We start from the raw sequence: 12,324 nt of genomic DNA, 5'->3' as shown, positions 1-12,324 counted from the left end.
GAATTAGCCTAAGCTTTTCTCACTTGAAGTCATTACTTCCTGCTTAATTTTATGGCAAATGAGCCAAATTGCTAGGGAAAACACAAACTAAAAATATCAATAGTCTAAAGTTTACAGAATCACAGCATACTAGACTTCCATTTGTCGAGAAGGACCCAACATTGTTCTCTATGGGCTTCTAAAATGAGCAACCACCCTGTACTTGCTGAAAACAAAGAAAAATGGTCACTGATGACTTAAGAAATAAATATTTAGAATATTTAGAATATTGACAATATTTTATTTGGTTTGATATGAAAAGTGTCCAGAGAGACTCAATCTCAAGAAATTTAGAAAGTTCATTTAGAAATGAGGCTACAACAAAAATAAATACAGAGAAATAAAGAGATCAATGGAAAGGAGATTCCCTATAGTAAGAAATCTGAAGCCCAGTTCCAAGGCTTGGTATTTTAAGTGTTTCGTTTCTGGATACCTGCCATAAGGAACTTCCTTGCCCAATATTGGCCAATTAAGCAAAGCACCTACATAAATTCATTTTAATTAATTCATGGGTCATTTTATGTGAAACGATCAACATTGTCTGGTCTTGTATTAATATCTAAGTCAATTTTGTCCATGAGCGGTCTAGTCTTAAATGGGAAAGACCAGACAACCAAGAACCGAGGTTTCTACACTTTCAAGGTCATTTTAACAAAGACATCTTTTCTAGAAGACAGAGAAATGTACAACACAGCAAACATATATACTAATTAAGAATATAATATGCTAATTGATTAATTTGATAAAATATTATGATTTAAGAGGACCCTTTAAAAACATTTTAAATATAACCTGTATGATAGGACAACTGTCACGATTGAGCCTATAGGTGTGTCTGAAAGCAGTGAGTGACAGTTCAGCCATCCAATCTAGGATAGGGGCGTGCTGAGCTGTCAGTATGGTGATGGACTGCTGAACTGTCCAATCAGAGACTAGGGCATGCTGAGCTGTCAGTATGTGGAGTGACAGTTCAGCCGTCCAATCAGGGCCGGGATGTGCCGAGGTTTCTGCCATGTGTCAGCTATACAAGTGATTGTGATTACCTGGCTATTTAGCTGGCTCTCTGCCTCCAATTAGTGCCAGTTGTAGCTTTTCTCAAATGGTGTGCGCTTGTTTTGTTCTCTATGTTCCTGTATTTGATCTTTTCTGCTCGAACCTGGACCTTGCCTTCACTATTCGTTCGCCTAGCCCCCTTTATCTTGATCTTCATCCTTCCAGGAATTCTGACTTCGGACTGCGACCTGGTTACTCCTTTTGCCTTATCCCTTTATTTATGACAAGCCTTCTTGGCATCTGACACTGGACCTCTTGACTACCCAGCCTCACGACTTGTCTGTAAGTAGTGACTGGCATCACAACAATATTTCCATGGTCAACATAAAAAGGATCCAAAAAAATCTTTTCATGGTGCTGCTTGAAGGATGTCTCAACATGGTTATCCACTGACTATTTAGTTGAATATAATGATGGGTGTCTCCACCCAGTACAGGGATAAACCTATAAAATTCTGTAAAAGTCCCTCAATTTTAAAACTTTTTTATGTAAATTTTAAAAAAAGTGTTTCCTTTATATCTCATTGCAATATTAAATGAATGGAAAACATACAAATAATAAATCAGGAAAAGTCAAAAATAAATCTAACAGAAAAATCTAAAATCTTTTATCCCAAAATTATATTGCATTTTGCATTGCATTACATTGGAACATATATGTGAAGATATTCATTATCTTCCCCAGGGGTCTTCAAATTTTCCCGTGGTACTTCTGTAAAAACACAAAAATAATATAATATTTTAATGTCCAAAAAAATAATGCATTTTGATTAATTTACAACAGATCAAATAATTGTGGATGTCGCAGAGCTTGGTTTGTCATTTGACATTTGTCAATTTTTTTTATATTGTGAATGATGTGTTATCCATGATTTTCAATAAGATTGCATACAAATTTTTGTTCCAGTAAATCTAAAGTAAGATTAAGCAACTCGATGGATACATGTGTTTTTATACAAAGTTTATGCATACAGCTCCTATACAGAACTATGTATTTCCGTTGAAACTGACTATATGCATAGTTTGATCCTATAGTTTTGTGATACATTTATATTAATAATGTTATCATTATTTTACATTATAGTTATTTTACAGTATTATTATTTATATTATATTATGTTTATATTTATTTCTAGTTTGGTATGACATTATTATTATTATTAATATTATTATTATTGAATGTTTTTACACTGTTATTTAGATTTAAATAATTTTATATTACTGTCATTTATATAATAATATTTTGATGATATAGTTATATTATGTTTATATTAAAATTTCTTTCATTATTTTATATTATAATAGATTATTATAATTTTCCACCAATTTTATATTTATCATATTATTTTATATTTATTTATAGTTCTACTACATGATAATTATCTTTACTATTAATCTTTGATATTTATTTTTAACTTTTATTATTATTACTTATTTATTTTATTTATTTATTATTGTAATTGTTTTATATAATTATATTATTTATATATTAAATTATTTATATGTTACATATTTATATATTGATTATATTTATATATATATATATATTTTTATACATATATATATATATATATATATATATACATGTATAAATATATATATATATATATATATATATATATATATATATATATACAAACCAGAGAAACCTGACCAGCACCTCCTAGTGTGAACTGGTGCCAGCTGCCGTAACTATAAAATATATCAAAAGAATGCAGCAGCACTCCATATGGCCAAGATACGTCTTACCAATGAAAATAATGAGAATATTAGCTCTAAACTGTTTTGCTTAGCAACAAGTACTTACAAACAATGAAGGTTTTTAGAGCATAAATTTGCCAATTCATGTGTGCCCATCAACCACGGCAAGGTAACCTCCCCCTGATGGGTAACTACTCTGCCTAACATGCCACTTTTGGGCTGCAAGCCTACAACTAAACGGACAAACATGTCTTCTTCTGGGCTAAAAACACCTACATTTAAAGGGCAAGCAGAGCTGTTTATACAACACCTGCTGGTTCACACTAGGAGGTGCTGGTCAGTTTTCTCTGGTTTGTATTACTATAAGGGGGTGTAACTGCCTCTTTCCAGATTCTGCACTCCTCCCATTAACATGCATTCTTTTGATACACACATATATATATATATATATATATATATATATATATATATATATATATATATATATATAGATACATATATTTATAAATTGTATTACCGTATATATATTTATATTTATATACTATTTATAAATATATATGTATATTTAATTATTATATAATAAAAATTATTATTATTACTATTGCTGTTATTATTAGTAGTAACTAGTGTTGAGCAAGCACTAAAAAGCTCGGGTGCTGGAAGCTCGGGCCGAGCACACCGTGATACTCGGGTGCTCGACCCGAGCAACGACCCCAACGTTAGTCTATGGGAGACCAGAGCATTATTGCGGCGGCACCCCCGGCAGTCTGTAGAAAGCCTAATAAGTGCCCAAAACGATAGTGACAGTGCTCAAAAGACATGAGGACAAAATGGGCATCGCCCCAGGAAGCATTTCTAACCCCCAGGTCACTGCTGTCAACAACGTGGTCAGAGGTATTAAGCCACTTTTACGGGCTCACAATAAAACGTTCAAAAACGAAACTGAAACTGTTTTCCTGTGAAATATGTAAGGAACATCCTTTCCAGGGTAAAGACTTGTGTATAAGGTAAAATAAATAACCAAAAACAAAAATACTCCTCCACACCTTGGGCTATGTTCACAAGTAGCATTTTTTTTGCGTTTTTGCACTTTTGTATTGCTTTCAACCGTGACAAATGCATTCACCGGGAAATGTCATTTTAACATTTTACAACCTTATCTGGCCATGTGCTGTGTGACACATGCATACAGTGCTGAAAAGACATGGTAACAGCATGGAAGCATCTCTGACACCCAGGTCACTGCCTAAAAATGTGCCCATCAGAATGATTCTTGCCGCATCAGAAGATGCAGACTTGCAACTATCCCCGTGCAAGTCCTTGTTCCAGGGCAGTGTTCAATTGTACCTCCCCCATTCCTTGCAATGCAAGCGCAAATATGCAGCCAACCACCCACCCACCCCCAGGCTGCAATACCATACTGCTAGCTTGCACTTGAAATGGGGCCTTTAAGTTTGGAGGAGGCCGAAGCTGGACACTACCTCATGGCTGCTTCAGCAGCGAGGTCTCCATACTCAGTCCCCAGTCGCCACTATTTGTCCAGGTAACCTTCCCCACACTTTTCTTAGCCTGGCCTTCTTTAGGGCAGCATTGGATGAGCCCACCAGACAACCAGACTCCTCCAGGGGGCCCTGGCTTCTCCATCAGGGGAGTTGAGAGTGCCAAGGTGAGGAGCATGATGATGATGATAGAAGTTAGCATCTGCTTTGTTTTCTTGGAATACAAGTGTAAGTGTGCAGCCTGTCACCCACCCACCCCCAGGTTGCAATACCATACTGCTAGCTTGCTTGCACTTGAAATGAGGCCTTTTAGGCTTGTGGAGGCAGACGCCGGCCACCATGTCATGACTGCGTCGGCGGCCTGGTATCCATACTCAGTCCCCAGCCGCCCAGCGCTGGGTGTCCACACTCGGTCCCCAGCTGCCAGGAGGCGACCGGGTGTCCATACTCGGTCCCCAGCTGCCCCTATTTGTCCCGGTGCGCTTTATACACAAGCGCACATACCAAAACATTACCTGACTGACGCCTTCACACTGAGTTAATATTCTGGAAGCCTGGACACAGTTGGTCACTGGAATGCAACACGTCCTCCAGACATAGAGGATTGCAGGTCCTGGCTCAATCAGGCTTCAACACAAAGTTCAGAAGGTAGACAGCAGCAGTGGTCGGCCTCCTACACAACAAGTAAATTATTCATGATCATGAGGCCATCCATCTCCTTAGCTTTCTGTTCCTTGGAATGCAAGCGCATGCATGTAATAGCGGCTAGGCCTGAGGTGGTCAGCGTTTTGGCGCATATCCTGCCTCCTCTGAGGATTGCTGTATGATTTCATGCTACTATCCCAGTTCTATGACTCCAGTTAAAACAAAGCTTCAGGTGATGAATGATGGATGAGGTGGTGGCAAAGGAGTAAGAGCAGGAGGAACAGGGACCATTCACATCAATATCAGGCCAGTCAACCACACATGTCTTGTAGGATATGTTTCTGTACCAAAAGGAGCAGTTCAGCTACACAGTTATAGGGCATACAGTGAGTGCATTGCCTACCAAAAATTTCGAGGAACTCCAATGCCCCTTGGAAGTGACATGGAGGTCAGAGGGCCTTAACTAAACCGTTTTTTCCATTTATAGCAACTGGGTCTCCTGTACACTGTTGGCCTAAGCAGTGAATGGAAGGCTTTCCAAAAATTATGAGGAACTGCAATGCCCCTTGAAACAAACGTGGATTACAGCATACTAAAAACCTTCAACCCATTATTGGGGAGTGGCTCTCCCTTAGTGTTCGCCTTTGCATTGAAAAGCAAAAGCTGACTAAAATTAGGAGGAAATACAATGCCCGTTGTAAGAGTCGTGGAGGTTAGAGGTAATTAAAAACAACATTTCAATGCCCCTTGGAAGAGCTGTGGAGTTCAGAGTGGTTTAACAAGACGGTTTTAATGCCCCTTGGAAGAGACGTGGAGGTCACAGTAGCTTAACGAGATGATTTTAATGCCACTTGGAAGAGACATGGAGTTTAGAGTGGTTTAACAAGACGGTTTTAAAGCCCCTTGGAAGAGACGTGGAGGTCACAGTAGCTTAACAAGACAGTTTTAAAGCTCTCCTCCTCCCCCCTGTCCTCAGGCCACCCACGCTGAACCGACGGTATGACAGTTGTACAGGTACTGCCGTCTACAGCGCATGATAGCAGCTGCTGTTCTTCCTCCTCCTCCTCTCCCTCATTGTCCCCCAATGCACGTTGGGATGAAATGAGGCTGGGCTGTGTGTAATTGCCCGCTACGGCTTCTGGATCCATCTCATCATACTCTGGCTGCAATGCCTCCTTTTTAATTCTCTGCAAAGAGCGTTGCAAAAGACAGACAAGTGGGATGCTGATGCTAATGATGGCGTCATCGCCACTCACCATCTTGGTGGACTCCTCAAAGTTTGTCAGGATGGTACTTATGTCAGACATCCAGGTCTACTCCTAAGGTCTTATATGTGGAGTCTGACCTGAATATCGACGGCCTTGTTGCAGCTGGTACTCCACAGCTGCTCTCTTCTGCTCACAAATCCTTTGCAACATGTGGAGGGTAGAGTTCCAACGTGTGAGGACATCACACACCAGTCGGTGTGCCGGAAGCTGCAAACGCTGCTGCAACACAGCAAGGGCGGCGGAAGCTGTAGCTGACTTGCGAAAATGAGCTGACAGGCGGCGTACTTTGACGAGCAGGTCTGGCAACTCGGGGTCCGATTTAAGAAACCGCTGAATCACGAGGTTAAGCACATGAGCCAGGCATGGTATGTGTGTGATCTCACTTCGCCTCAGAGCCGCCACAAGATTACGGCCATTGTCACACACGACCATGCCTGGATGTAGGATCAGTGGTCTCAGCCACAGATCTGCCTGCTCTTTCACAGCTGTCCACAACTCACAAGCAGTGTGAGGTTTATCACCTAAGCTTATGAGTTTCAGCACAGCCTGTTGCCGCTTGGCTGAGGCAGTACTGCAATGCTTCCAGCTTGTAACTGATGTGCTGATATCTGAGATGGAGGCTGAACATGAGCAGGAGGAGGAGGAGGATGATGCGCAGGAGCTGTACACTGTGGGGGCAACTCTGACTGACATAGGGCCCGCAATCCTCGGTGTGGGGAGGATGTGTTTTGTCCCAAGGTCCGACGGGGTTCCGGCTTCCACTATGTTTACCTAGTATGCCGTCAGGGAGATGTACCGTCCCTGGCCACAAGCACTTGTCCACGTGTCCGTTGTCAGGTGGACACTCCCAGTAACTGCGTTGTTGAGGGCACGGCAGATGTTTTGGGACACGTGCTTGTGTAGTGCGGGGATGGCACACCGACCAAAATAGTGTCAGCTGGGGATCGAGTTCTGAGGGAGGGCCACCGCCATAGGGTTGCGGAAGGATTCCGTCTCAACCAGCCTAAAAAGCAGCATTTCCAACGCAAGCAGTCATGAAATGTGCGAATTTAGGCCTGTGGCCAGTGGGGCGTTGGCTGCGAATTTGCGATTTCAGTCAAATGTCTGGGATATGGACAATTGAACGCCGAGGAGGGACGTGGACGTGGACAATGATGCTGTTTCTTGAGAAACTGCCATAACAAGTGAAGAAATAGAGGAGGGGGCATCTTTGCATGCAGCATGGACAGGGGATTGCCTTGCACGCACAACAGAGTGTTCTCTTACACGCACAACAGCGGAAGAAGCAGTTTTGACACCCGCTGATACTAGTTGTGGACCCTGGGGTATGCCCCACAAAGTCGGATGCTTTGCTGACATGTGCCTGATCATGCTGGTGGTGGTCAGGCTGATAGTTTTGTCACCCCTTCTGATGCTGGCCTGGCAGGTGGTACAAATGGCCTTTTTGGGGTTATCAGCAGAGTCTTTAAAAAAATTCCAGACTCTGGAAGACCTACCGGTTGTACTGGCAGCGTCCCTCGTGTAGGTGTTACGGGGAATGGTTGCCCGCCTTCTGTCTGCAGCCACCACACTGCTTCTTCCTGCCTGTTGGGGTACTCTGCCTCCCTGCCCCTGTGTGCTGCTGGCCTTGCTCTGCGTGTCCTCCTGCCACGTTGGGTCAGTTACTAGATCATCCACCACCTCCTCCTCTTCCACTTCCGCATCACGGTCCTCCTCCTCACTTTGTGGTAATTGTGTCTCGTCATCGTCCACCTCTTGTGACAAATTGCCAACGTCACCTTCCTGTGGCCGTGGCTGTTCAAATATTTGGCCATCGCTACATGGGATCTCCTCTTCCACCACTTCAAGCGGAGCAGGCGAGGGGCCCAAATATGGAAATGGACCAGTGAACAGCTCTTCAGAGTGTCCAACTGTGGGATCAGTTGCTGTCTGACGACACTTGGCATGGTGGGAGGAAGGAGCATCAGGGTGAGGAGGAGTATGAGGTCGATGTTATGTTCTGCTACCAAAGCTAAGGAAAGAGAGGAGATCTGTCCCTACTATAAGACTCAGCTGAATCCCTACGATGTAACAGGGAACCTGATCCTGCGATCAGACCTGCTAAAGTCCTAATCTAGTCTGTACGAAGACCTATAGATGTGGGGAGGGAATCCCTACAAGTACTAAGGACTGGGAGGAATATGGGACACCTCCTAACAGAAATAGTAGCAGACAGACGAACAAACAAAATAGATAGAACATAGAGGTCCGTAGACCAAGCAAACTAACAGAGCTAGATACAGAGCACAGGCTAGCTAGAAAGTAGATATACAATGAAGTCCAGCAAAGCCAGAAGGGCGGAGCAGGACTAAATAGGCCAACAAGGTCATGTGACCAGCAAAGGAAAAAAAACCTAACAGCAAGGTTCTAACAGTACCCCCCCTTCTAAGAGGATCCTCCGGATCCCCTAGGACCAGGCTTATCAGGAAATCTCCTGTGAAACGCTCTGATAAGTCTGGACGCGGAAACATCATCTGACCTCACCCAAGAGTTATCCTCGGGTCCGAAACCTTTCCAGGCCACAAGATACTGCAAACAACCTCTATACCGTCTAGAGTCAAGGATGCGAGAAATTTCATATTCCCCGTCCTCCACCACCGGAGGAACAGAGGCAGAGGCGTCACCATCCGACACAACAGCTTTTTTTAACAGGGAGACATGAAAGACCGGATTAATTCTCCAGGAGGTAGGAACCTCCAACCTAACAGCAGATTGGTTGACAACCTGAAGCACCTTAAAGGGCCCTACAAACTTGAGACCCAATTTCTTAGAAGGAATCCTCAACCGCAGATTCCTAGAGGACAACCAAACCATGTCACCAACAGCGAACAAAACCTCCTGTCGTTTCCTATCAAAGTAGTCTTTAGATTTTCTGTTGGCCTCCTGAAGATTACCACGCACATCCGTCCAAACTCTTTCCAAATCACCGGAAAAATTCTCCTCCTCAGGCACGGCAGATCCCAACTTGGAGAACGACCCAAACGACGGATGTCTCCCAGAACAACAAAAAAAAGGCGAACAACCAGCAGAAGATGTATGATTGTTCAGAGCAAATTCGGCAAGTGGCAGAAACTCAGACCACCCCTCTTGATTGTCTGCCACAAAACAACGCAAGAACTGCTCAACATCCTGGTTTTTCCTTTCTGTCTGGCCATTAGATTCAGGATGATATCCGGACGAAAACGACAAATGAATTCCCAACCTGTCACAAAAGGCACGCCAAAAACGAGCCACGAACTGAGGACCCCTATCAGAAACAATGTCAGTAGGAACGCCATGAAGTCTGACAATTTCCTTGACAAAGGCCTTAGCGAGAGTTTTAGCGCAGGGCAGTTTGACGAAGGGAACCAAGTGACACATCTTGCTAAAACGGTCCACGACCACCCAGATGACAGTAAAACCCTCAGAGGGGGGAAGGTCAGTTATAAAGTCCATAGCCAAATGTGTCCAAGGAGCACTGGGGACCTCCAAAGGACAAAGCAACCCCGCAGCAGGAGTATGTGAGGACTTAGATCTAGCACATATAGTACATTGGCGCACCCACTTAATGACTTCCTTCTGCCATCCAGGCCACCAAAAACTGCGACCCACCAGTCTCTTGGTCTCAGAGATTCCGGGATGACCTGCCAACCGAGATTCGTGACACTCAACAAACAAATCTCTCCTAAAGGTCTCAGGCACAAACAACCTCCCATGAGGAGTGTTAGATGGGGCATTCTCCTGAGCTTTAAGAATCTCATCTTCCAAAACGGAGTCTAAAGCAGCTATCACAACACCTTCTTGTAAAATGTTTTCCTCTTTCTCAGCACCGACTATGGGAGAAAAACTGCGAGACAAGGCATCCGCCTTAACATTCTTAGTACCAGGGATGTAAGTAACGGAGAAATTAAACCGCGAGAAAAACAGTGCCCACCTAGCCTGACGGGCATTCAGGCGCTTGGCAGCATCAAGATATATCAGATTTTTATGATCCGTAAGAACCTGAACGGGAAATTCCGCACCTTCCAAGAAGTGGCGCCAGTGTTCAAATGCGAGTTTAATAGCCAATAATTCCCGATTACCAATATCGTAATTCAATTCAGTCTCCGAAAATTTTTTTGAAAAAAAGGCACAGGGATGTAATCCATCCCCGTTATCCTGAGACAATACTGCGCCAACCCCCACAGAGGAAGCATCAACCTCAACCAAAAACGGCCTAGTAACATCAGGCTGCATAAGGATGGGAGCAGAGGTGAACCTCTCCTTGAGATACACAAAAGCTTCAATGGCCTCAGAAGACCACTGAACCGCATCAGCACCTTTCCTGGTGAGATCAGTCAGAGGTTTGACAATACTAGAAAAATTTTTTATGAACTTTCTATAGTAATTGGCGAAACCCAAAAACCTCTGTATCGATTTCAAACCAATAGGCCTAGGCCATTCCTGCACAGCCTGAACCTTAACCGGATCCATCTCAAAACCTTTGCTGGAGATAATGTAGCCCAAAAAACTAATTCTCTGTACAGCGAACTCACATTTCTCCAGCTTAGCAAAAAGCGAATTGTCCATTAATAACTGTAATACCTCACGCACGCTCCGCCAATGAGACTCCAGATCTGGCGAATAAATCAAAATGTCATCCAAATACACAACCACATTTTTACCGATCAAAGGTCTAAGGATGTCATTAATCAGATTCTGAAAAAATGCAGGAGCATTAGTAAGACCAAAAGGCATAACCAGATTCTCAAAATGACCCACAGGAGTGTTAAAAGCAGTCTTCCATTCATCACCCTCCTTCATGCGCAACAGATTGTATGCCCCCTTAAGGTCAATTTTAGAGAACCACTTAGCCCCCAATAACTGGTTAAACAGATCAGGAATCAATGGCAGTGGGTAAGGATTGCGTACCGTAATTTTGTTAATCTCACGAAAATCCAGACAAGGACGTAAACCGCCGTCCTTTTTTTTTACAAAAAAAAATCCAACCGCCACAGGAGACTTAGAGGGCCTAATGTGACCGGCGGCCAAGCTTGTCTGTATGTATTCCTCCAAAGCCTTCCTCTCAGGAATAGTAAGGTTAAATAAACGACTCTTAGGAAGAGTCGCTCCAGGGACAAATTCAATAGAACAATCATAGTCTCTATGGGGAGGCAAAACCTGCGATTCCTTCTCAGAAAAAACTCTCCAAAAATCCTGAATAGGAACAGGCAATTCTCCCCTATCCAAAGCTGCAATACGCCCGTTACAACACTTGTCATAACATTTATGGCTCCAGACCAATCCAGTACAGGATTGTGAAATTTTAACCAGGGCAAACCCAATATTACTGGAGAAGGCAAGTTATTCAACACTACCAAATCCAATTTCTCATGGTGAACACCATTAATAGTGAGAGGAAATTCACTGACCTTGAGAGTAATATTCTTCAAAGGGGAGCCATCCACAGAAACCACAGCAATGGGGGATGACAAAGGTTCAGGTTTTAAATTGAGTTTTTCCACGAATCCCCCATCAATTACATTCAGTGTAGACCCGCAATCAACAAACACCCGAAATTCCATTAATTTTTCCTGAGCAATCGTGGAAGCAGCTAAAAATATACCCTTGGAATTTAAACAGGCAATACGGGCGTGACTGACCATTTTTTTTTCTTTCTTCATACGAAGCTCACAGCCTTTAATCAAATGACCAGATTTTCCGCAATAGAAACACAAGCCTTGCGAAAAACGACGGTCTTTTTCTTGAGAGCGAGGTGCCACCGATCCAATCTCCATCGGTTCACCACTGTTAGTACACACATTATCATAACCAGAAACTGACATAGCAGAGGATTTGCTCTCATTAACCCTAGCACGCAGTCTTCTATCCACCCGTATAGCTAATTGCATAGCCTGTTGCAAATCTTCAGGTGTAGGATAAGCAATTAGCAGGTCTTTAACCCTTTCACTTAGCCCAGCAAGAAATAGACTTTTCAGAGCAGAATCGTTCCACCCTGTTTGAGTGGACCAACGACGAAAATGTGTACAATATTTTTCCACATTACCCGATCCTTGTTTTAGACGTCTCAACTCAGTCTCAGCTGATGCGACACGGTCAGGA

The 12,324-nt window shown here is 43.0% G+C and overlaps 1 protein-coding gene across 3 annotated transcripts in view; it reads right to left on the bottom strand.

The window, feature by feature from the left end:
• Window positions 1–246: 246 nt before the first annotated feature.
• LOC141173049 (phospholipase A2 inhibitor gamma subunit B-like) overlaps window positions 247–12,324 on the bottom strand; it is a 52,955-nt gene continuing 40,877 nt past the window's right edge. For 2 of the 3 annotated variants that reach the window (XM_073657680.1, XM_073657681.1), the window contains one exon: window positions 248–1,803. In XM_073657680.1, the coding sequence (XP_073513781.1) occupies window positions 1,783–1,803 (21 nt within the window). In that variant the 3' untranslated portion in view covers window positions 248–1,782. Of the gene's footprint in view, window positions 1,804–12,324 lie in introns of all 3 variants that reach the window. The other variant, XM_073657682.1, reaches the window with a different exon arrangement.

Source organism: Phyllobates terribilis, unplaced genomic scaffold, assembly GCF_046119375.1.
Source record: "Phyllobates terribilis strain yellow unplaced genomic scaffold, ASM4611937v1 Scaffold_12__6_contigs__length_324123572, whole genome shotgun sequence".
In the NCBI taxonomy this organism is placed as follows: Eukaryota; Metazoa; Chordata; class Amphibia; order Anura; family Dendrobatidae; genus Phyllobates; species Phyllobates terribilis.
The sequence above is the reverse complement of the archived record's forward strand: the minus strand, read 5'-3'. Positions and strand labels throughout refer to the sequence as shown.